Raw genomic sequence first — 25,910 nt, 5'->3', positions numbered from 1 at the left:
AAATAAAATAAGTTATATTTTTAAAACTGTGTTCTGTGTAACCTGTTTCCCTTTGTCCAATATTACATTTCGTTTAAAGATCAGAAACCATTCAATGTGACATATATGCAACATTAGGGAAATCAGGAGGGGGGGGGGGGGGGGGGGAGTAAAAAAGTTACCACATTAGTCCTACAATATAACCCATGTGGTACTTTATTCCTTGTGCAAATATTTGCAAATTGCAATAATGACCTTTATATGAGGATCGTTTTATAAACTCAAGAACAACTAAAAAGTGCTTTTGAAAAATTACCCCTGGCGTTATGCATATATAAGCACACCTTACAAACAATAGAAGTGAAAAACAATTTTCAAATGCCGACAACTAAAATTTAAAAATATATGGAGGAAAAGACCTCAAAAGTCTGCTGTACCTAATCTTCTTCCACTAAGCCACTGTGCAGAGCAACAGATCATTATTGGTCAAAACACCTCCAAAGCTTTCCCTCTAACAACTTTATCTTTTTATTTTTCATTGAATGAATACAGGCAGGCAAAAGACACACTTATCTTTAAACCCAATGGGGTCCCGTTTCACCCATAACTTCTTCAGGGGAAATGTGTACCCGGATTGGCAATTTCACAGCGTTGTCTTCTTCGCGAAGAAGCCTGAAGAAATTATAGTTGAAACGGGACCCTGTTGGGTTTAAAGATAAGTGTGTCTTTTCCCTGCATTCATTCAATGCAAAATAAAACGATAAAGAAAGTTGTTAGAGGGAAGGCTTTGGAGGTTTTTTTGACCAATGATGATCTATTGATCTGTACAGTGCCCTAGTGAAAGATTAGGTACAGCAGACTTTTGAGGTCTTTTCCTCCATATATTTTTAAATATTAGTTGTCAGCATTTGAACATTGTTTTCCACTTTTATTGTTTGCAGGGTGTGCTTATTTTGCAAGTGGATTGTTCAATATATTTGTGCTATGCATATAGAAAGCAGAGAGAAGTTTCACAGAGCACAGGCAGAAGAGTTAAGCATGAGTATATTTCATAACTCCCAAGTACGTGTATGCGTACATGGGTACATTTACCTACAACAGCTGCAGATTTTGTGAGGCTGTTTTATAAAGACGCAGATGCCTTTGGTGCTCATTTTCGAAGCATATGGAAGTCCCAAAATGCTGAAACAGACATCCATGTGCTTGAAATGTCCAAATCCCAATTTTGCAAAAGCAGGATTTATTTATTTTGGATTTGGACGTCCGACACTGCTGTATGTCTAAATAGCAAAATGAACGTGTTGTGGGTAGGACCAGAGGGACAAAATCAGGATGTACAACGATGATTATCAAAGGGAAGAAACATCCACGTTTAAAAAGGAGGACATCCAGTTATTTAGACCTGTTTCAGAAACATCTAGGGTACAAAAAAGTGCTCCGATTGAGCAGCTGACGGGCATGACACCTCCGTAAATCCCCTATGGTTGCTGTCCCCCTCTCTCTCCCCCCCCTGAAAGGGGATACCAGGCTCCATGACAGCTTCAGGTATTATGGACATCCTTAAAGCAAAAAGTAAGGCAGAGCAGCAACCTAGTGGTTAGTGTAGTAGACTGTAAACCAAGGGACCAAAGCTCAAATCTCACTTTGACTCTTACATTTTTTTTTTTTAACTGTGATCCCTCCAAGAATAGAAAAATACTTACTATACCTAAATATATAAGCCACCTGCAAGCCTGAAGACTAATGAAGTGGTGCACATTTAGGCACAGTAGGTATTTTTCTGTTCCTGGAGAGTTAAAAGTGGGATTTGAACCTGGAGTCCACTGCACTAACCGCTAGGCTGCCCCTCTAATCTACAGGGACGTCTGTGTGGCCATTTTCTAAGAATGCTGCCATACAGATGTCTATGTCCCTTGTTTTCCCTGTTCCTAATTTGGCCATTCCAGTTTGTCAAGTGGCTGTTCATGCTGGATGTCTCCAGCAAACAGATGTCCATCTCACATATTTTTGAACAGGAAATCTCAACATATTTCCTGTTCAAAAATGCACGCAAGACAGACGTCCGTTCAGGATGTTCTGACGTGGACATCTTTTCAAAAATACTACTTCCATGTATCTTTAGATAACATCTCTAAAATAAGTCCCTACTTAGACTTCCTAAGACTGGTACCCATGATTCACACCAGTGGAAGAAGGTATCTGATGTAGTATACAGACTTATTTGTATACTGCATACATTTTTGTACTCACTGTGAACGTCTCTCAAATACCAACATTTTAGGTCACACCACAAGGTTCATAAATTCATGGAATTTATAATAGTGTGACATTTGTAAAGTGTCTTGAAATTATGTTTAACACAATGCTGCAACACATAGGCATAAGGTGCAGTGGAGGGATACTTACCAATTTGTTCTATCAGACAAGGCCCTTTATACCACTGGGTAAGTTCATCTGACTTGCTTCTACTGACTAGATTTTCACCACCCAATCCACTTGTCGGTATAAAAGCTACATCACTTTCCTAGTTGGAAAGGAGGAAAAAAGAAAAACCTCTTTGAGACCCAGGTTTAGCAATATTACAAAGACCAAACTCCATGCGCAAATAATGAAAAATTAATTTTAAAAAATTCATGGGAAAGAACAAAAGCAATAAAAGATTTTGCATTTTGAAGCTGGTCTACACAATTTACCACTTATTTCATAAAACAAAATATATATTTTTAGATCCATGTATTTATTTTCCTTTCAGTTATTTACCTAATTCAGTTAATTGTTTTGCAATAGATTCTTATTACTTTCCAGAAGCTGATGGTAGAAAAAGAAATACCACATAGGCATCAGAGAGATCAACCAATCAGAGCACGCAGCTCAGAGATGAACATGACACACTTCATGACTTTAAAGGAAAAAAAAACAACTTTCTAAATGTTTATACTGTTTTCTCAAAATGAATTTTTGGCTATTATAGCTTTCTCTCATATGGTTTTTACAAGGCTACATGCTGACATCACTGTTTGAAAACTAAAGCATCAAACAGGTAACATTTTGTTATATTCTAAAACCAAATTACCCTGGATTCATCCCGTAAAACTGTCATGACAACTGTAAAACTTAAAGGGTGTTTAAATATATTTGCTTACCTAAGTTACATAGTATAATTTCTTTAATCTGCTTTGAGTGCTGAACAGGCAGGCTTAAAAAAATAAGATACTTACCTATAGCAGGCATTCTCTGTGAAAAACAGAACACAAGTCCTCACCGTTCAGTGACATCACCAGTGGCCACTATTCCATCCTCATCCTCCTCGATCTATCTGCGGCGTTTGACACTGTTAATCATGATTTACTTCTTGCCACACTGTCCTCTTGTGGGTTCCAAGGCTCTGTCCTTTCCTGGTTCTCCTCTTATCTCTCCCGCCGCACCTTCAGTGTACACTCTCATGGATCTTCCTCCACTCCCATCCCACTTTCTGTTGGAGTTCCCCAGGGATCTCTCCTTGGACCCCTTCTCTTCTCCATCTACACCTCCTCCCTAGGCTCACTGATCTCATCTCATGGATTTCAATATCATCTTTATGCTGACAACACCCAGCTATATCTCTCTACACCAGACATCACCGCTGAGACCCAGACCAAGGTGTCGGCCTGCTTATCCGACATTGCTGCCTGGATGTCCAACCGCCACCTGAAGCTGAACATGTCCAAAACCGAGCTCCTCGTCTTCCCACCTAAACCCACCTCTCCTCTTCCTCCTCTCTCTATCTCAGTTGACAACACCCTCATCCACCCCGTCCCATCTGCCCACAACCTCGGAGTCATCTTCGATTCCTCCCTCTCCTTCTCTGCGCATATCCAACAGACTGCCAAGACTTGTCGCTTCTTCCTCCTCAACATCAGCAAAATTTGCACTTTCCTATCTGAGCACACCACACGAACTCTCGTTCACGCTCTCATTACCTCCCGCCTTGACTACTGCAACTTGCTCCTCACCGGCCTCCCACTTAGCCATCTTTCCCCCCTTCAATCCGTTCAGAACGCTGCCGCGCGTCTTATATTCCGCCAGAACCGATATGCTCATATCACCCCTCTCCTCAAGTCACTTCACTGGCTTCCGATCAGATACCACATACAATTCAAGATTCTCCTCCTTACCTACAAATGCACCCGGTCAGCGGCTCCCCACTACCTCTCTACCCTCATCTCCCCCTATGTTCCCGCCCGTAACCTCCGCTCACAGGACAAATCCCTCCTTTCAAGTTCCCTTCTCCACCATTGCCAACTCCAGGCTCCGCTCATTCTGCCTTGCCTCACCCTATGCTTGGAACAATCTTCCTCAACCCATACGCCAAGCCCCCTCCCTACCCATCTTCAAATCTCTGCTTAAAACTCACCTCTTCAAGGCTGCTTTCGGCACCTAACCTTTCGTGATATATAGTATGCCCTATCAGACGGACTCTACACTGGTCCGTTGACTGCACACTTATCTTTGATTGTTTAGATTATCTCTTGATTGTACACCTGTCTTCTAGATTGTAAGTTTAGATTGTACACCTGTCTTTTAGATTGTAAGCTCTTTGAGCAGGGACTGTCCTTCCATGTTAAATTGTACAGCGCTGCGTAACCCTAGTAGCGCTTTAGAAATGTTAAATAGTAGTAGTAGTAGTAGTGGTGCCAGGTATGGGAAGCTTCTCCAACTTAAAGCTATTGAGAAGTCTACCACGTATGTGTATCACTTCCACAATTCTTTAGAGAGATGGGTGGGTATGTAAGCACTTGTATCCTGCTGCAGCTAAGTATCTTGGTTTTCTCTGAGGACAAGTGGGATAGCAAGTCCTCACTTATGGGATTCTCTAGCTACAGGCTGTCCCTCAATTGAAATAAAGAAATAACAACTACGAAAGGTGCTGCAAGAAACAGATATCAACATAGTTTTTGGTGGCAAGTAGGGTTTTTTTCATGTTTTTTTCTTTTGAGATGTGAACATATAAACAGAAGTCCGTGGACACAGCCTTGAAAATTTCCTCCGTGAATGTGATCACGACTACTGATGCAGCCATAGCTCTGATATAAGCCTTGACATAACCCTCAAGAGTCAAGCCTGCCTGGGCATAAGCAAAGGAAAGGAGTGGAGGAGTGGCCTAGTGGTTAGGGTGGTGGACTTTGGTCCTGGGGAACTGAGTTCGATTCCCACTTCAGGCACAGGCAGCTCCTTGTGACTCTGGGCAAGTCACTTGATCCTCCATTGCCCCAGGTACAAATAAGTACCTGTATACAATATGTAAGCCGCATTGAGCCTGCCATGAGTGGGAAAGCGCGGGGTACAAATGTAACAAAAAAAAAAAAAAATGAAATGTAGAGTCTTCTAGCCAACTGGATAGAGTACATTTGATAATGCAAGACCTCTCTGAGATCTGTAAACACAAATTAAAACAAAGGGGTTCTTCATCGGGTCTAATTACTGCAAGCATTGTGTATGTCCATGATGGATATGGTCTTGCTGCACCAGGTGCTTTTTTTTTTTAAACCACTGAGGGCTTTTTTGTGGGACATTATTGAAAAAGACAGCCACAGCAAAACCAAGCAGCTTGAATATGAAAAATCCACCCAAGTGGTGCGCCCCAGCCCCTTAATAAGAGATCTGACTGAGCAAGCATGAGAAAAGAAAAAAATAATAAACGTAAAACCACCCAATAGGGATCCCAACAAGAGAGAGCCTGAAGCTTCGAAACCCTAAGTGTCAATGCCTCAGACATCAAGAATGCTGTCTTTAGCAAAAGATCTTTCAAGGAGGCCTTGTGGAGTGGCTCAAAAGGAGGCTTCTGAAAAGCCTGAAAGACTAAATTGAGGTTCCACTCTGGATAGTGCATATGAAAGAGAGGTTGTAAGCGGCCTGCTCCCCACAAGAATCGAACAATATGTGGGTGAGTCACAAGAGACATCTTCTGTAGTTGGCCCCTGAAACAACAGGCCAGGGCCGGTCCTAGGGTTTCTGGCGCCCTCCTGCAGCCTATTAGTCGGCGCCCCTACCCATCCAGGGGCGGGATCACTATGACTCCGCCCCTACAGTAGTCACACCCCTTTTACCAGCCATGGCATCACTGAAAATATTACACCAGTATAGAAGAAAAATAACGTGTTTTTTTTTTCATTATAAATAATTTCTGTAAGCTGTTACAGCTCCATTATACTCAAAATGACACAAACCAAATTAGCATACAGACCATGAATTTTGAGAACAGTCTTGCCAACTCTGAAAAACAATGTGTTAGCAAAATCTCAGAATCTAACAAACAGATCCCTATTCAGACACTTGGCCTTGCAGTAACACATGCAGAACAGAGAAAGCCCCTCTTCAAATTCTTCAAAAATTAACCTACTCTGCATGCAGCACAATACCAGAAAAACAGAAAGAAACACATTGCTATACATTGCAAAATAAGATAGTAGATGTAAATTCTCAAAGTGGACATATTCCAAACACTAAAATGAAAATAAAATGATTTTTTTCTACCTTTGTTGTCTGGTGACTTTGTTTTTCTGATCATGCTGGCCCAGTATCTGATTCTGCTGCTATCTGTCCTCTTAACTCTGTTTCCAGGGCTTCCTTTCCATTTATTTCTTTACTTTCCGCCTTTCTTCTTCATTTCTTGCCCTACATCCGTAAGTAAAAGCTGGGTCCTCCGCAGACTTGACTGTCCAGTGGATCCAGCTTCTGCCTATTTTCTTCATTCATGTGCAGTTTTTCTCCTCTCTTCCTTTTCCCTCAACTCATCTCCTTCCTCACTCTTCCCTCCCCTCCATCCATGTCCAGCATTTCTTCTCTCTCCCTTCCCTCTCCTCCATCCACCCATGTCCAGCAGCCCTCCTCTCCCCTGCCCTCCCTTCCATCCACCCATGTCCAGCAACCCTCCTCTCCCCCTTGCCCTCCCCTCCATCCACCATGTCCACCATTTCTTCTCTCTCCCTTCCCTCTCCTCCATCCACCCATGTCCAGAAGCCCTCCTCCCCCCTGCCCTCTCCTTCATCCACCCATGTCCAGCAGCCCTCCTCCCCCTGCCCTCCTCTCCATCCATCCATGTCCAGCATTTCTTCTCTCTCCCTTCCCCTCCATCCATGTGCATCTTCTTCCTCTGTCTTCCCTACCCTCCATCCATGTCCAGAATTTCTTCTCTCCCCCTCCATCCATGTGCATCTTCTTCCTGCCTTCCCTTCCCTCCCCTCCCATCCATGTCCAACAATTTTCTCCCTGCCCTCCCCTCCATCCACCCACGTCCAGCAACCCTCCTCTCTCCACTGCCCTCCCCTCCATCCATGTCCAGCAACTCTCCTCTCCCCTCCATCCACCTGCTCCCCCCAGTCCCAGCAGTACCCAATTCCTGAATCCCAATGCCAACACCCTGTTCTTGCTCCTCCCAGTCCCAGCAGCACCTGATTCCTGAACTCCAAATATCAGAAGATTCCTCTCCCCCCTCACCTTGTGAGTGTTGTTATCCAGACTCGCCTTGTAAGTCTGCCACGGGCCGCAGCCTTCCACCAGTAATGACTCCGAATCCCTCGGGTCCCTGAGCGTGAGCGCCCCGACCCCCACCAACAACAGAAGAACCTCGCTCAAGCTCGCAGCGTCCATAGAGCGACCACTGCAGCCCTCAAGCACCCATCCGACACCTCTTTGGCTGCCGCATTCTATAGGGCCGCGGACACGTCAATCTCTGAACTCTGTGCCCCATAGGAGCGCACGCACATCAATCCCCGCCTCCAACGATCGGTTCCACCCCTCACCCGCTCGCTAATGTTTACCCATTAATCACCTGCAAGACCTTCGTTTAAATACTGGAGCAGGAAACCGAAGGCAGGGCTGCTGTTGGGGTCTGGGAGCTGAGGTAACTGGCGAGGGTAAGCATGGCGTGGCAGCACCCTCCAAAGGTCGGCGCCCCCCTGCCATGCTTACCTCGCTTACCGGGTTGGACCGGTCCTGCAACAGGCCACAGCAACAACCTGAACTTTAGAGAACCCAATGCCAATCCTTTCTGAAGACCTGCTTGGAGAGACACTAGGATGTGCGCGATCTGAAGGGAGAAAGTCCACACTCAGAATACTGGCCCAAAGGGGCATGGATCTGCCATGAGCACCGGATCTTGCTTCAGTAGGCCATGTTGCTGCAAAAGATGGAGAGGACCCTCGGTCCAGCAGTTGAATCAGGTCCGAGTACCACAGCCTCTATGGCCAATCCAGGGTTATAAGAATTATTTGACCTTGGTACAGTGTGATCCTTTTCAACATGCAGCCTACCATAGGACAAGGAGAGAAGACACACAGTAGATGTGTCTCCAGCCAGGGCTGCAGTAGGCAGCCAATCCCCATTGAGCCCAGTTCTTTTCAATGGCTGAAGAACTCAGGCACTTTGGCATTCCTTTTCGTCACCATCAGGCCCAGAAGCGGAAAACCCCATCGGTCTACTATCAGCTGAAACCCCTGACACAATGGGAAATATCCAGTCAGGGGTTTTAGCTGACAGTGGACCGATAGAGTTTTCCGCTTCTGGACTTGATGGTGATGAAAAGGAATGCCAAAGTGCCTGCTGAGAAGGTCCATTTCCACATTCAAGGACCCCGCGATGTGAGCTGCTGACAAGCAGAGAAGATTTTTCTCCGCCCAACTCATGAGGGAGGCCGCCTCCACCGGACTACTGTGGGTCCCACCTTGCTTGTTCATATAAGTCATCGCTGTCGTATTTTCAGAGAAAACTCGGACTGGGGCCCCTGCCAGAAAGGGAATGAAGTTGCATAAGGCATTCCGCATGGCCCTGAGCTCCAAGCAATTTATCAACCACTGAGACTCCTGTTCCATCCAGGTAACCTGTGCCAGATGGAACTTGTAATGAGCTCCCCAACCTGACTTGCTGGTGTCCATTGTTACCACCTCCCATTGTGTTATCGTAAAGGGAGCTCAGACGGTCAAATTCCTGGGCGACAACCACCACTGCATACTCTCTTTGGCAACCAGCATCCAAGAAAGATGGTCATACTTATGAGACACCGGAGACCAGCAGATAAGAAGAAATTCCTATAATGGCTGCATATGAGCCCTTCCCATGCCACCTTTTCCATTGCCACTGTCATTGATCCCAGAATCTGGATGTAGCCCCGAGACCCTGGGCCTGTCTCGACAGAGGAGAAGACTAATCTGTTGAACCAGCTTCGACCTTCTGCGCTCCATAAGGAAGATTCTCTCCTTTGCTGTGTCAAGAAGAACACCCAGATACTCTACTATGTGTGTCGTTAGTCTGCTCTTCTTGAAATTGCTCACCCAACCCAATGACAGCAGAAGACAGACAGCTCTGTCCATTGCTGCAAAGCTGTCTGAACAGGATGACGAACGAATGAGCCAGTCGTCAAGATATGGATAAACTCTGATTCTCTGGTGTCGAAGGAAGGCCGCCACCACCACAGTAACCTTGATAAACGTTCTTGGAGCTGTGGCAAGACTGAAGGGCAAAGCTCTGAACTGGAAGTGACAGCCAAGTACCACAAAAATAGAAACCTCTGATGTGGCAGCCATATGGATAGATGTAAGTCACCTCCTTGAGACTGAGGGCAGTGAGAAATTCTCCTGCTTGAACCGAGGTTATCACTGCTCTTAGCGTCTCCATGCAAAAGCGGGATACTCAAGAGGCAGTGGTTTAAATCTTTGAGATCTAAGACCGGACGAAAGGTGCCTTCCTTCTTTGGGACAATGAAGTAGACATAATATCTACCTTGTCCCCATTTGACCTGGGGAACTGGAACAATGGCACAGAGCGCCAGCAAGAAATCTACGGTGGTCTGAAACAAATGCCAGAAGTGAATCTAAGTGCTATTCTGTAACAATGCGCACACCTTACACAGTCAGAATTTTCCAGGTAGGCATACACATGGGCGGGACTCACACACATATAACTTATCTCCTGAATCTAGGCGTGCTGGTGTTAAGTGCTCACATCTAAGTGCATATTTACCAGATTACACTAGCATTCTACAGAGAAAAGTAGGCAATTGAATTGTCCACATAAACCATGGGAAAGTTTATAATCCACAATTTTTATACACAGAAATGCCTTATAAAATCAGTCTCACAAGGTGAACAATTTTCAAATAGTTCTTTTATCTGTCTCAATAGCTTCTAAAGAGGTCATTTTATAAATGGGCACATAAAAGTACAAAAAGGCAACCATTTTAAGCCTTTTTTTTTTTTTTTTTAAATAAAAGCAACAAAGGTATGTGCCTTTACAAAACAGTTTCCCAGAACCACAAATGAAAATAATGTATCAAATTCTCACCGGCTCTAAAGAAGGTATAAATGTGTGCATGCATTCTATACAAGTACTTGCACGTTTTATAAAATATGTGCATACATCACAACTTCACCCTATTCTACCTAAACTACACTCCTGAGAATAACCAAACCCAGCGCATGTAACTTAAGAAAATCCATGCTGGGTCAGACCAAGGTCCATTGAGTCAAGCTTCCTGTCTGTGATAGTGCTAAGTCCAGGTCACAAGTACTCAGCAAATCCCAAAACGTTGCTCTATTTCTTATAGTTAATTTCTAGGAAAGTTATTACATTTTTTATGGCCTTTTCCTCCAGGAGCTTGTTCAAACCTCCTCTGAAGCCTGCTGTGATAAATCGCTTTGACTACATCCTCCATCAACAGATTCCACATATATAAATATGTACCATCTTGTTGGCAAATGTATTTACAAGCACATATTTTAACACATATTTTATGAAAAACATTTTCTATGTTTTGAACATGCTTTACAGGCAGAAAATGTTTTACGAAATACCCCCTAGGGTCATTAAAAAAATGGGGAGAGGAAGGGAACCAGCACACCCTTATGGAAGTATTTTACCTTAAAGCCTGCTTGTTTAAGAAAATGTCCAAGTTTACTGGTTATTTCCTGAAATCTTTCCTGCTGCCAGTTCACCTGCAAATCAAATTTGTGGTACAAGGTAACTAAGTTTTAACAATTTTTATCAGAATTAAAGTAACAGTACAGCAAATGCTGTAAAAGATCACAATGCAAAGATTACAGTATGCTATATGTAAACAATTAATAACACAGAAGCAAAGAACCATAAAACACAACAGACAAAAGATGCTTATGATCCCGATTTTGTAAACACCCTACTACCACCCATCCCCGTTCCTATAATCGTCAAAAGACAACAAAGTTGCTACACATAGTGTTGAGTAGAGAAAGCTGCAATGTGCTAACAAGGTACACAAGAAATGAGAACCTATTACGAAGTCACAGAGAAAGTAAAACAAATGAGTACTTTTCTCAAAATCACCCAAAAACTGGGGGAATGTCAGAAAACTGTGTTCTGGACTAGGAGAGAGAAGAAACAAAAGACAGAGCATTAAGTAGCAGTTATAAAATCAACAGAGGTTAAAAACAAAAAGGCCCAGTACCCCCGATATGGTTAGAACACTTATTATACAATAAACAAGGTTTTGTATGTTGAAAGCAACATTGCTTTCTAATCCCAGTGGGCCCCTGCTCACCTGGGCCCATCTATGGCTATATCACTGGAAATAAAAATTTTACTTGCTGAGAACAAAAAATAAAAATAAAGCAGCACGTGTGCCTTGTTTTCTCTCTCTCTCTCTCTCTTTTTTTTATAGCTAATATGATTATACTTGTTATATACAACTTATAGGAAAGTCACCCCACAAAAAATGCCTGAGGGAAGGGTGGAAATGGGTAGGAGACGAGAGAACCTGATCCCTTAACTTACTCTCTTTCCAGATGTTAGTGAACAAACAGAGGTCAGAGGATTAGGAATGGGCATGGGAAGTAAAACTGACCTTTCTGGTCATTCTTTGTTTCTCACAGAAGTATTTCAGCCTCATATAAGCAACATCCAACGGATGGCATGGCACTTAGGATAAAAATGGAGGGAATGAAGGGCTCAGTTTTAATTTAAGAATTCATACCTGATCCATTTTATTGACTGCAACTGCCAGCTGCGTTACTCCTAAAGAGCGAACCAGAAGTCCATGCTCTCGTGTCTGCCCACCAGCCTCAAACCCAGCTTCAAACTCTCCTCTACTGGCATCTACAACCAAAATGGCCACATCAGCCTGTGAAAAAGTGTAAATAGGAATATGATTTAAAAAAATTTAAATAGTGTATAAAACAAGATAATTTTACCTATTAGTTAATACAAACAGTTATTAGTAATGGTCAATTCAGCTGTTACCGCATGCTAGTCGTGTGCTTTCATCAAAATGTGAAAGTAGCCTAATACTCAGCCAGCTCTTCAAGTGAGACTTTGATATAACCAGGTGCACATATAATTTAAATTTAGATGTTTATTTTCCAGCTAATTAGGGGTTCTTTGAGGGTACAAAAATCTGCTTTTATTGGTGTTTTTATGCTGCAAGGACTATTGCTGGGTACGTTTTCTGGAGTAGCCTAATGGTTAGTGCAGCAGGCTTCGGATCCTGACGACCTGGGCTTGATTCCCACTGCAGCTCCTTGTGACCTTAGGGCAAGTCACTAAACCTTCCATTGCCCCAGGTATAAAAACTTAGGATTGTGAGCCCTCTAGGGACAGAAAAAGTACTGGCATATAATGTATACAGCCTATGTCTAGTAGCACTATAGAAATGAATAGTAGTAGTAGTATATTTGTGTCACTTAAGAAGTGTCAGTGCAGACAAGGCATAAAAACTGAGTAAACAAAATAACTCAGGGATGCAATGCTTTTCCAGTGCTTATCCAATAACCCCCTCCCCTTTTTTTTTGCCTTGGTGTTCATTGGTTAAAACCTAAAATCAGTAGACCTAGATATATCCAAGTCAACAATTCTTTAACTTTAGGATGGACTGCATCTGAAATGAAAATAAAGCTACACTATATAGTGCGACTGAGCTGTTTGTGACTGAAACACGACTGATGGATACAGACAGATTCTGAGTCTACTTCGTCCCACTGCCTACACAATAGATAATAAGTCTGAGGGTAGGGTCTTTGCTGGTTTTAAAATATTGCTTTTACTTAGGTGAGTGTGGAAGTTGATGCACACTATGAAAGGAAGCTGGTTGATCTATTGACACTCCTCCTCTCTCAGCTTCTCACATTTATTTCTTTAAATAGAATTTAAAATAGATTTGGTTAAGTTTCTAAAGGGTACATTCATTATTGTTAGGCACACAAACCTAGTGGTCAACACTTCTTACTTCTGAGAGCAAGCAACAGGAAATTAATTTCACCTTTATGATCTGCCAAATACTTCCAAAGTGACCCAGATTAGTATCCTGTCTCCAACAGCAGCCAATTTCAAAAGACCTAATCTGACCCTGCAAGGTTCTCTCTTATGTTCTTATACCTAGAAATGTTAGAAAATTTCCCATCAGAAGTATGTGATTGGTAAATATGTCCCCTGGGCATTTATAGATAATATGTAGCTGAACACCATAATGTCTTTCCTATGCAGCAACAGGAAGAACATTCTGGGTCCTTGGTCCACATTAGTACCAGTCAAAGTGATAAAGGTGTGATCTATTTAAGGGTCATGGATTTGAAGTCAAGGAGTTCTTTAGAAAGTGTAGGGGTTACGGCCTGGGTGAATCATTATTCTGCACGTCTTGGGGGAGGGGGGTCACATAATTTTATTTGGTCACTATGATGGAGTCATGGCCACAAAAAGATCGACAAGCACTGGTATGTTGGTGCCTAAATGCCAACTTAGGCTCTATTCTACAATTTAATCTGGGTTCCCAGATGCTGTTATAGAATACTATCTTAGTGCACAGATCTTGGGTGCCTAATTTTTACCATCCTTTATAGAACTGCTTGAACTACACCAATGTGAACACCCACATGCAAATTATGTGCCACTGCATCTTGGCGCATACTTAAAGAATATGTTTATTAAAATTTGATATACCACCCTATCTGAACAAGCAGGTCAAGGCACTTTACAATAAGTAAAATAAATAAATATTAATAATAGAATAATATATAAAACAGAAAAGTACTCCAAATATATGACGGAAAAGCCTCTATCATATCAGTTCAACCATACCCATCTAAACAATACAACATAAACCAGGAGGAAGGGGAAAAAAAACAAAACAGAAACTCTCTCTATTACTGAGCCCCAAAAGTTCGGATCTTAAAGAGGGAGGCAATTCATTCCAGAGTTTTGGCCCTAAAATATACTGAATAGCTGGCATGCATGTGTCTACATAAACATGGTATACACGAGAGAAGTGAAGTAGATATAACTCTCTTGAAACAACTTCACTAAATCTGTTCAAAATCCAAAGGACCAGAATCAATCCAAAACTACAGTTTCTCTTGATGTTGGCCACCGTTTCACAGTGCCAAACTGCTGCCTCAGGAGGGAAAGAATTTCTCTCACCGTGCTCTCTGGTTCATACATGATTCACTGAGCACAATTTTGGCGCTAAGACGTCTGTCTCCGTGTCGTATGTGCTGAACTTACTTTGTGTTCAGCCAAACCAGAACAGTTTCATTGCAGGCACTTGATATAGCTTTGGCTTCACTGAAGTGCTGTACTTGACCAGAGGCAGGCTGGTATGCCCACCATAATGCAGCCCCATGTCGGGTTTTTGTTTGTTGCCAATAAAGTTTGTATTGTTCAACACTCCCTGCGTGGAAGCCCGTGTAGTCCTCTACTTTCCTGCTTCTGCTTTTGACCCTCATAGAGATATTCCTCCTGTTTTGCTGTGAACTCATTTCCATTTCATGCCATGGCAGCATAGTGGATTCTAAAATTGATTATATTCAGGAGAAATGGATGCAAACATTTCAACCTTTTTAATAGATTTAAAACAAGTGTTACCACATGACAAGCGTAGGGATGCACTAGTGACCATCCTTACCTGAGCTGCTCCTGTGATCATATTAGGGATAAAATCTTTGTGTCCAGGAGCATCCATCAACGTAATAACTTTAGTTTTTGTCTCAAATTTAGTCATGCCCACATCCATGGTTACTCCCCTTCAGCAAAACATGCAAATAAGAAAAGTTCAGAAACATACATATTGCAGCATGAATGTTTGCTCACATCACATCTAACAGCACTTGCCCATGAATAAAAAAAATCAGGCTTGTGTCCCAAGTCTTGCTTATTAAGTTTTAACTCAATGCATCACCGAGTGACACTTGTAATTCCCAGAAAGGATATCTGATACTGTTCTTAATTTGTGCATTGCATTCTACAACTTAAGAGGCACTTGTTTGGAGCAGTACTTGCCGTGCTATCCAAGCAACCAAAGTAACCAAGTCTGGTTCCAAGTCTGGCTCCATATGAAGAGAAATCTCAAAAGAATACAAAGGTCATGTCGGTTCTAGGCTCCTTTTGTGAAGCAATGAACAAGTAGTCCAGACAAAAAGGAATAGAATAAATGGCAGCAAATTGAGATGAAGTAGTCTGCTAATCCTATATAATAAAACGCACCTCCAACGTTCTAATCTGGCTACCTGGGACCGTAGCTCCTTCAGAGTTGGTGAGCTAGGCTCCGAAATCAGGCTGACGTCACCGTTGCTAATATGACGCGCACCCGGTGGAAAAAACCCCTCACAGCTGATTCAACACCCCCCCAAAACCGGCACGCGCAAATTTGACAGCAACAAAAAACCCCCAAAACAACAGAAAAGGCATGCGACTGCCTGATGCGCTCAATGCCCGCCCTCCACCACAGACGCGGACCACAGCCTCCCTCCAAAGTTACCGCTGTGCAGGGGAGAATAAAGGAAAAAACCGACCGCTGCCGACCTATTGGACCACAAGTACAGCGCACGAGACAGAGAGAGATACAGCGCACGCCCCTCAGCTGTCCCGCGCAATACCTGTCAGAGCTCCGTGCGCTGCTAACCTTCAAACTGCACACCCGGGGAGCGAGCAGAGGAGGCTTTTGGCAGTCATTCCCCACTGAGCTGGGAGAAGGGCTTTAGCGGAGTGTCCGAGACCGACCGCCCACTCTCCCTCCGTTGTCGGTAACGGCTTCTCCTCCGTCCCGCACGCGCCTGCTAGCAAGCAGGGGGAGGAGTAGGGAAACATGCTGATAAAGTGACAGCACACCCGGGGAGCGTGAGGAGGCTTTTAGAAGCCCTTCCGCGCTGAGCTGGGAGAAGGGCTTTAGCTGAGTGTCAGAGACCGCCCGCCCGCTCTCCCTCTATCGTTGGTAACAGCGTTGAGGCGCGCGCGCCTGCTAGCAGGCAGGGGGAGGAGTAGGGACGAACGTGGATCAAGTGCCAGGGAGAGCCAGAGGAAGAGGAGGTGGGTGTGTAGCAGAAACAAGCTGTCACTGAACAGAAACAACAAAAACTACACTGGCTCAACATAAAAAAAAGTTATCACGAGGGAGGGAGGGAGGGAAGCGATGAACCTGGAACTGGGAGGGGGGTACGACGACCCTGGAAGTAAGAGAAAGGGAGGGAGAGAGAGGGTACTCTGGAACCATGAGGGAGAGGGGAACCATGGAACTGGGAGGGAGGGAAGAACCTGGAACTTAGAGCGAGGGAAGGAGGGGTGACCCTGGGGGAGGAGGCCCCCGGGGGATGGGGGCCACCCTGGCACACACTCTCATTCTCATACACACACACTCGCACACAGTCTCACTCTGTCACAAACACACACTCGCACATTGGCAGGGGGGGAGGGAGGGAGGGGATCTACCCTGGCACACACACTCATTCTCACACACACACACTCATTCCCACGCACACACTCTCTCTCTCACAGACACACTCACTCACTCTCTGTCACAAACACACACTTGCACCTGGCAGGGAGAGAGGGAGGGGGGCCCCTGGCACACACTCTCATTCCCACAAACACTCTCTTTCATAGACACACTCGCACAGTCTCACTCTCTCTCTGTCACAAACACACACTCGAACATTGGCAGGGAGGGAGGAAGGGAGGGCACCCTGGGGGAGGGGGGCCACCTTGGCACACACACTCATTCTCACACACTCTCTCTCTCTCTCTGTCACAAACACACACTCGCACCTGGCAGGGACAGAGGGAGGGGTGCCCCTGGCAGGCAGGCAGGGAGGGAGGGAGTGGGGGCACCCTGGCACATACTCTCATTCCCACAAACACTCCCTCTCACAGACACACACGCACACAGTCTCACTCTCTGTAACAAACACATACTCGCACATTCACTCTCTCTTTCTCTCTCAGTCACTCTCACACACACTCTCTCAAACATACACACTCCAAGGAACAACCTTGCTAGCTCCCGTTTAATTTCTTACAGAAACGGCCCTTTTTTACTACCACTGACGCGGAACACAGGGTCCCTACAAAATTACCACTGTGCAGGGCATCGCGCTCAACTATGGAGTAACAGTAAGCAGGGAAGGGACGCTCGCTAGGTAGGGGGGCCTGCACCTCCGACGGAACGGTGGGGCCTGCAACAAGAAATAGACACACTCTCTCAAACATAGACACTACAAGAAAACACACACACAATATCTCTGTCATACACACACTCAGACATAGTCACACTGTGTCAACAACTGGTGGACATGGGGAGGGGGTTGGTGCACATGGGGATAGGACAGGGCAACACATGATTTACAATTTTAAAAAGGGGACAAAACAAAAACAGAAGAAACTCATGGACCATCTTCCTCATTATACACCCTTCACAATCATTCCTCATTACTGAACTTTTCAATTCACTGCTTGCTTAACAACAATCAACATTTGAATATAACCTTGCTAGCGCCCGTTTCATTACATACAGAAACGGGCCTTTTTTACTAGTAAGTAATAATTGCAGTGATAAGGTAACTCATTATTATAGCAGATACATTTTATCTTCATCTAAAATAGAAATTATAGGCAGCTGCCATGTGGATGCTTGGATTTAGTTCCCAGACCTAGCTTCTGTATATAGCAAAATTATAGCCCAAAGATAAAAAATTTTTCCAGGTTACATTTCATCCACACTTTAGTAGATTTAAGACAGGGAACTGAACTCATTGCTCTGCAGCTGCATTTCTATCTAGCAGCTAGCACATTTGTGGGCTTCCTCAAACCCCCCCACTGCTTCTCTGTGCCTCCTTCCAGGCACCCTGCCAATTAGCTGATCTTACCATAAAAAGATAAGAATTGCTATACAGAATCAGACCAAAGGTCAATCAAGCACAGAATCCTGCTTCAACAGTGGCCAATTCACATGACAAGTACCTGGAAGGATATTTGCCACAAACCCAAAATCTGAGCCAATGGCAATAAAAAGAAACAAACAAAAAAAAACAAATGGCCCCTTCTCCTAGCTTCTAGGCAGTTCTAAGATGGCTCGGAAAGCAGAGGAGCACCAGTCCTACTCTCTCCAACTCAGGGAAGCAACTGTTCCACACATAATTATATGGGCTTAGATTTACACTAGCAGCTGCATTTAAACATGTACCTGAATAGTCCTCATCAGCTGATATCTAAGCCCGCCACTGACACACCCCTTTGTGATCTGGATGCACTGCAGACAAATTGCATAGATAAAACGCCTATAAAATAGGGTTTGAAAATACCGATTTGGATGTTTTGAGAAGAAAGTGGTCCAAATGCTGCTTTATGACACTTTTTGGATGTTCTTCTCTTTCGAAAATGAGTCCCATTGTCTACTTGAACACACAAAATCCTTGTAGAAAACACCATCTTATAATTAACAGTATTAATACAGAAAAATCAAGAGAACCAAATATTTTCTGATTGTCCAATTAATAGAAATTTTGTTTTATCTCAATTTAATTTATGCAATTTTGTCCAGTTTTCTATTACCTCTAAACTTTCCTTTATCTTAGCCAATATATTTCCTTGATCTTGGGGAGGGGGGAACATAATTAAAATATCATCTGCATAGATGTACATATCGACCCCCAACTACTCTAGATGTCTGCCCAGCGAGTACAATAAAACATTGAACATTACGAGGGACAAAGGAGATCCCTGAAGGACCCCACATTTAGCATGCCATGGTGTGAAAAGGGTTCCTTGCATCCTTACCCTATACAATCTATATAACAAAAAAAAAAAAACACAAAACCAATCTAAGACATTTCCAGTTATTCCAATTTTACTCAATGTGAAAATCATAGTATCTTGATCAACCAGATCAAAAGCGCTCGATAGGTCAAACTGCATTATTAAAGTTTACAGTCCCTAACTTAGTAATAACCTACTTTGATTAATAAAGGAACCCAAAACTATCTCTGTACTGAATTCATAATGAAACTAGATTTGGCACGATGTAAAATGTCAAAATTATCCAACTATTTCTCCAGTTGCCCCACCACCCATCCCTCTATGACCTTCGCAAACAATGGAATGGAGGCGACTGGTCTATAATTAACAACCTCTGACATGTCTCCTTTGGGATTTTTAGGTATTGGGGTTAAAACGATTATCACAAGTCCTGGGGAATAGGCATTCCTGAAACATATGATTTAGCTAATTCTCCATGGCATGAGTAAATAAAGGAGATCTGGTTTTCATCAAATAACTTGGACAAGTATCCAATATACATGAAGATCTAAGGTATTTCTTTAACAATAATTCAACTACCAATTAAGTCATATAATTGAAATTAGACCAAATCCTAACCGTTGGAATCAGTTTAATTGTAGCTGACAACTTATTATAAATTATATCATTTTCCAACTGTTCTCATAAGGCTTTCCACCTTCGTAGTCAAATAATTCACTAATTGATCAGCCATACCTGGTAATAGCAAATTGTTTACCTTAATTAAACCATCGACTAATTTGTACTTTCCTCATACTTCAAAATAGAATTCTTTTTTCCTAAGAACTATTTGAGCTTTAGATTCCTTAATTTGTTTTTTTTTCTAGTCTATCTTGTCCTCCAATATATGAGTTTTCCTTTCTAATTTTCTACATGATAAAATAAGTACACAGCTTGATATTGAATACAATTTGCTTGGTTTCAGGGCAACTTAAATAAAGGTTCAGCTCCTTACGAAGCCAAAGCGAAACAGGAGCTCGCTGTAGAGCGAACTGACCAGAAAGAAAAAACGCCCAAAGAAAAAGATAAGTGCCAAGATTGTGAATGTATATATAGAAAAATTGAAAAACATAAAAAAAGAGGTAGACCAGACTGATGAGGATTCCTGCATGATACTGCTTTGGGAAAGCTAAAAAAAAACAAAACAAAAAAAACCCCAGTGGCATAGCGGAGTGGCACTGTTCAAAAGAGAAAGAACAGCACCGGGGATCTGAAGTCTCTTTTACCTTAAACTAAAGAATTTAATATGACTGTGTACAGCATGCTATTGAGTTATTAAATGATAAAATAATAGTAATTCTTTAGTAAACCATTTTGAAGAATCCCTCAACTTTTGTTTTCCTTTTTAAAGGTGCAAGCTCATCTAATATTTCAGTACTAATTGAATTCCAATTATCTATTAAAACTATTACTGGCTGATTCTCATCCTGAAGTTTTTCATCAACCTTTCTCCAAAAACCTATAGCTTTTAGGGTAGGTCTAAGTGTTAGTCTTTTCCTGAGTACTACCTCTTTAACTAGTCTTGTCAATAAATTAACCAAATCTAACAAATGATGATCTGTTCGTGGAATTGGTTGCCAATCAATTTGAAATGTTACCTTTCTAGAATTATGATGTGAAATGGATAACAAATCTAATATATGCCCCTTTTCATGCATTATTTGATGACTAAAAGTTTGTAAATTCAGTACATGTAAAAAACCTACTAAACCAGCTCTTTGGGTCTGACAAATTCTCTAAATGAAATTTAAGATCCCCTACAACTAAAATATGATCATACTTTTAAAAATTCATTTCAATAAAATCATAACATTTATATTGAGCTTTGACCATTTCCCCAGGGGACAGTGTAACAGAAAACAACATGGCGGATCCATTAAGGAATCATAAGTCATATTTTCAAATTGAGGTGAACAGTTTAATCATAGGCAGTTTCTCTTGCAGCCTGTCACCGGCCATTTTCCAGAAAATAGGGGTGACATGCCTTTGAACACATGCAAATTCCTATGCACACACAGGGGTGGAAGGAAGAAAAGAGCCTGGGGGCTATACTAAATCCATCTGCATAAAACTCCAGCCTAGCAACGCCAGCATGAAGATTTTTTTCAGGTGCATGGCACTTGGCTGATTTTCCCTGCTGAACCAGAGTGGTTCACTATTGGTCAAGATATTTTCCCTCAATTTCTATTTTTTCAGTGTTCACAATAACAGGAAAACTAAATTCTTCAGTACCTGCCTTTCTTCCACTCCTCTCAGACTAATAAAATGATATTGTAACCACTTAAACATCAGACATATAAAACATAACTCCACCAACTTCTTACTAGTAACAGCAGAAAGGAAATGACTCATAACTAACTTAACAAAAAGAGAGTACTCAGGATGAAAAAAAATATTAAAGTGAAACTTAACATGCACATACAAGTACTTAATATTAATAAACATAAGTGAATTTATCAGTTATACACCAAGAATGAGCACAAGGCCAATGCTAATCTATTAAACTATTTGCTGGAATATATACTGTGAAGGCACATGCTACATTTCCTGTCTCTGAAACTATATTTAAAGAGTCAGAATTAAAGTTCACTTTCTTAACTTTTAAATTTCCAGTATTTGTTCCATTTACTGCTGTAATTCTAAAATTCCTTTTGGTGTTAACATGCATCCAAACCCCCTAATTTGTGCATAAAATTCCAGAATCACAGGTTTTCTTCACAGCCCTGTATAACAGATACACGATAAAGTGCACAAAAGAATGGTGGAGGGGCTTCCGTGTTTCAATGACTCAGAGGGCTATGCTGAAGGGTTACCCATATCAGACAGGCCTCTGAGGAGAAACCAGACAAAGAGTGTCCCAAATTGGAGGATCCAAGATGGCGTCGAGGGAGGATGTACGTTAGTTGAGTTCCCGTTTTACTCCAGAATACCTGAAGAAGTAGGCGCGCTCCCCAGAGAATGGGGAAGAAGAAAGGCAAAGCCGTGGTGTTGTCCTCCTCGAACACAGCTGGGGTTCCCACCACTTCTCAGTCTACTTTGGAGAGATAGCGAATGCTACATACCTGTAGAAGGTATTCTCCGAGGACAGCAGGCTGATTGTTCTCACTGATGGGTGACGTCCACGGCAGCCCCTCCAATCGGAAACTTCACTAGCAAAGTCCTTTGCTAGCCCTCGCGCGCACCGCGCATGCGCGGCCGTCTTCCCGCCCGAAACCGGCTCGAGCCGGCCAGTCCAGTATGTAGCAAGACAATACACTTCAAGGGAAGACACAACTCCAAAGGGGAGGCGGGCGGGTTGGTGAGAACAATCAGCCTGCTGTCCTCGGAGAATACCTTCTACAGGTATGTAGCATTCGCTTTCTCCGAGGACAAGCAGGCTGCTTGTTCTCACTGATGGGGTATCCCTAGCCCCCAGGCTCACTCAAAACAACAACATTGGTCAATTGGGCCTCGCAACGGCGAGGACATAACTGCGATTGACCTAAAAAATTTACCAACTAACTGAGAGTGTAGCCTGGAACAGAACAAACAGGGCCCTCGGGGGGTGGAGTTGGATCCTAAAGCCCAAACAGGTTCTGAAGAACTGACTGCCCGAACCGACTGTCGCGTCGGGTATCCTGCTGCAGGCAGTAATGAGATGTGAATGTGTGGACAGATGACCACGTCGCAGCTTTGCAAATTTCCTCCATGGTGGCTGACTTCAAGTGGGCTACCGACGCAGCCATGGCTCTAACATTATGAGCCGTGACATGACCCTCAAGAGCCAGCTCCGCCTGGGCGTAAGTGAAGGAAATGCAATCTGCTAGCCAATTGGATATGGTGCGTTTCCCTACAGCCACTCCCCTCTTGTTGGGATCAAAAGAAACAAACAATTGGGCGGACTGTCTGTGGGGCTGTGTCCGCTCCAGATAGAAGGCCAATGCTCTCTTGCAGTCCAATGTGTGCAGCTGACGTTCAGCAGGGCAGGAATGAGGACGGGGAAAGAATGTTGGCAAGACAATTGACTGGTTCAGATGGAACTCCGACACGACCTTTGGCAGAAACTTAGGGTGAGTGCGGAGGACTACTCTGTTGTGATGAAATTTGGTGTAAGGGGCCTGGGCTACCAGGGCCTGAAGCTCACTGACTCTACGAGCCGAAGTAACTGCCACCAAGAAAATAACCTTCCAGGTCAAGTACTTCGGATGGCAGGAATTCAGTGGCTCGAAAGGAGGTTTCATCAGCTGGGTGAGAACGACATTGAGATCCCATGACACTGTAGGAGGCTTGACAGGGGGCTTTGACAAAAGCAAACCTCTCATGAAGCGAACAACTAAAGGCTGTCCTGAGATCGGCTTACCTTCCACTTGGTAATGGTATGCACTGATTGCACTAAGGTGAACCCTTACGGAGTTGGTCTTCAGACCAGACTCAGACAAGTGCAGAAGGTATTCAAGCAGGGTCTGTGTAGGACAAGAGCGAGGATCTAGGGCCTTGCTGTCACACCAGACGGCAAACCTCCTCCAATGAAAGAAGTAACTTCTCTTAGTGGAGTCTTTCCTGGAAGCAAGCAAGATGCGGGAGACACCCTCTGGCAGACCCAAAGAGGCAAAGTCTACGCCTTCAACATCCAGGCCGTGAGAGCCAGGGACTGGAGGTTGGGATGCAGAAGAGCCCCTTCGTCCTGCGTGATGAGGGTCGGAAAACACTCCAATCTCCACGGTTCTTCGGAGGATAACTCCAGAAGAAGAGGGAACCAGATTTGACGCGGCCAAAAGGGAGCAATCAGAATCATGGTGCCTCGGTCTTGCTTGAGTTTCAACAAAGTCTTCCCCACCAGAGGTATGGGAGGATAAGCATACAGCAGACCTTCCCCCCAATCCAGGAGGAAGGCATCCGACGCCAGTCTGCCGTGGGCCTGAAGCCTGGAACAGAACTGAGGGACCTTGTGGTTCACTTGAGATGCGAAGAGATCCACCAGGGGGGTGCCCCACGCCTGGAAGATCTGTCGCACCACACGGGAATTGAGCGACCACTCGTGAGGTTGCATAATCCTGCTCAACCTGTCGGCCAGACTGTTGTTTACGCCTGCCAGATATGTGGCTTGGAGCACCATGCCTTGACGGCGAGCCCAGAGCCACATGCTGACGGCTTCCTGACACAGGGGGCGAGATCCGGTGCCCCCCTGCTTGTTGACATAGTACATGGCAACCTGATTGTCTGTCTGAATTTGGATAATTTGGTGGGACAGCCGATCTCTGAAAGCCTTCAGAGCGTTCCAGATCGCTCGCAACTCCAGAAGATTGATCTGTAGATCGCTTTCTTGGAGGGACCACCTTCCTTGGGTGTGAAGCCCATCGACATGAGCTCCCCATCCCAGGAGAGACGCATCCGTGGTCAGCACTTTTTGTGGCTGAGGAATTTGGAAGGGACGTCCCAGAGTCAAATTGGAGCAAATCGTCCACCAAAACAGGGATTAGAGAAAACTCGTGGACAGGTGGATCACGTCCTCTAGACCCCCGGCGGCCTGATACCACTGGGAGGCTAGGGTCCATTGAGCAGATCTCATGTGAAGGCGGGCCATGGGAGTCACATGAACTGTGGAGGCCATGTGGCCCAGCAATCTCAACATCTGCCGAGCTGTGATCTGCTGGGACGCTCGCACCCGCGAGACGAGGGACAACAAGTTGTTGGCCCTCGCCTCTGGGAGATAGGCGCGAGCCGTCCGAGAATCCAGCAGGGCTCCGATGAATTCGAGTTTCTGCACTGGGAGAAGATGGGACTTTGGGTAATTTATCACAAACCCCAGTAGCTCCAGGAGGCGAATAGTCATCTGCATGGACTGCAGGGCTCCTGCCTCGGATGTGTTCTTCACCAGCCAATCGTCGAGATATGGGAACACGTGCACCCCCAGCCTGCGAAGCGCCGCTGCTACCACAGCTAGGCACTTTGTGAACACCCTGGGCGCAGAGGCGAGCCCAAAGGGTAGCACACAGTACTGGAAGTGGCGTGTGCCCAGCTGAAATCGCAGATACTGTCTGTGAGCTGGCAGTATCGGGATGTGTGTGTAGGCATCCTTCAAGTCCAGAGAGCATAGCCAATCGTTTTGCTGAATCATGGGAAGAAGGGTGCCCAGGGAAAGCATCCTGAACTTTTCTTTTACGAGATATTTGTTCAGGGCCCTTAGGTCTAGGATGGGACGCATCCCCCCTGTTTTCTTTTCCACAAGGAAGTACCTGGAATAGAATCCCAGCCCTTCTTGCCCGGATGGCACGGGCTCGACCGCATTGGCGCTGAGAAGGGCGGAGAGTTCCTCTGCAAGTACCTGCTTGTGCTGGAAGCTGTAGGACTGAGCTCCCGGTGGACAATTTGGAGGTTTTGAAGCCAAATTGAGGGTGTATCCTTGCCGGACTATTTGGAGAACCCACTGATCGGAGGTTATGAGAGGCCACCTTTGGTGAAAAGCTTTCAACCTCCCTCCGACAGGCAGGTCGCCCGGCACTGACACTTGGATGTCGGCTATGCTCTGCTGGAGCCAGTCAAAAGCTCGCCCCTTGCTTTTGCTGGGGAGCCGCGGGGCCTTGCTGAGTCGCACGCTGCTGACGAGAGCGAGCGCGCTGGGGCTTAGCCTGGGCCGCAGGCTGTCGGGAAGGAGGATTGTACCTACGCTTGCCAGAAGTATAGGGAACAGTCTTCCTCCCCCCGAAAAATCGTCTACCTGTAGAGGTAGAAGCTGAAGGCTGCCGGCGGGCGAACTTGTTGAATGCGGTGTCCCGCTGGTGGAGAGACTCTACCACCTGTTCGACTTTTTCGCCAAAAATGTTATCCGCACGGCAAGGCGAGTCCGCAATCCGCTGCTGGATTCTATTCTCCAGGTCGGCGGCACGCAGCCA

General features: G+C 44.4%; 1 protein-coding gene across 1 annotated transcript in view; it reads right to left on the bottom strand.

Moving 5' to 3' along the window:
• HBS1L (HBS1 like translational GTPase) overlaps window positions 1-25,910 on the bottom strand; it is a 328,487-nt gene that overhangs the window by 28,762 nt on the left and 273,815 nt on the right. The window contains 4 exon segments of the mRNA XM_030198451.1: window positions 2,386-2,503; window positions 10,872-10,946; window positions 11,960-12,106; window positions 14,879-14,996. Of these exon segments, the coding sequence (XP_030054311.1) occupies window positions 2,386-2,503; window positions 10,872-10,946; window positions 11,960-12,106; window positions 14,879-14,996 (458 nt within the window).

This window comes from Microcaecilia unicolor, chromosome 3 (genome assembly GCF_901765095.1).
Source record: "Microcaecilia unicolor chromosome 3, aMicUni1.1, whole genome shotgun sequence".
Lineage (NCBI taxonomy): Eukaryota > Metazoa > Chordata > Amphibia > Gymnophiona > Siphonopidae > Microcaecilia > Microcaecilia unicolor.
Note: the sequence above shows the minus strand (reverse complement) of the source record. Positions and strands in the feature narration are given on the sequence as shown.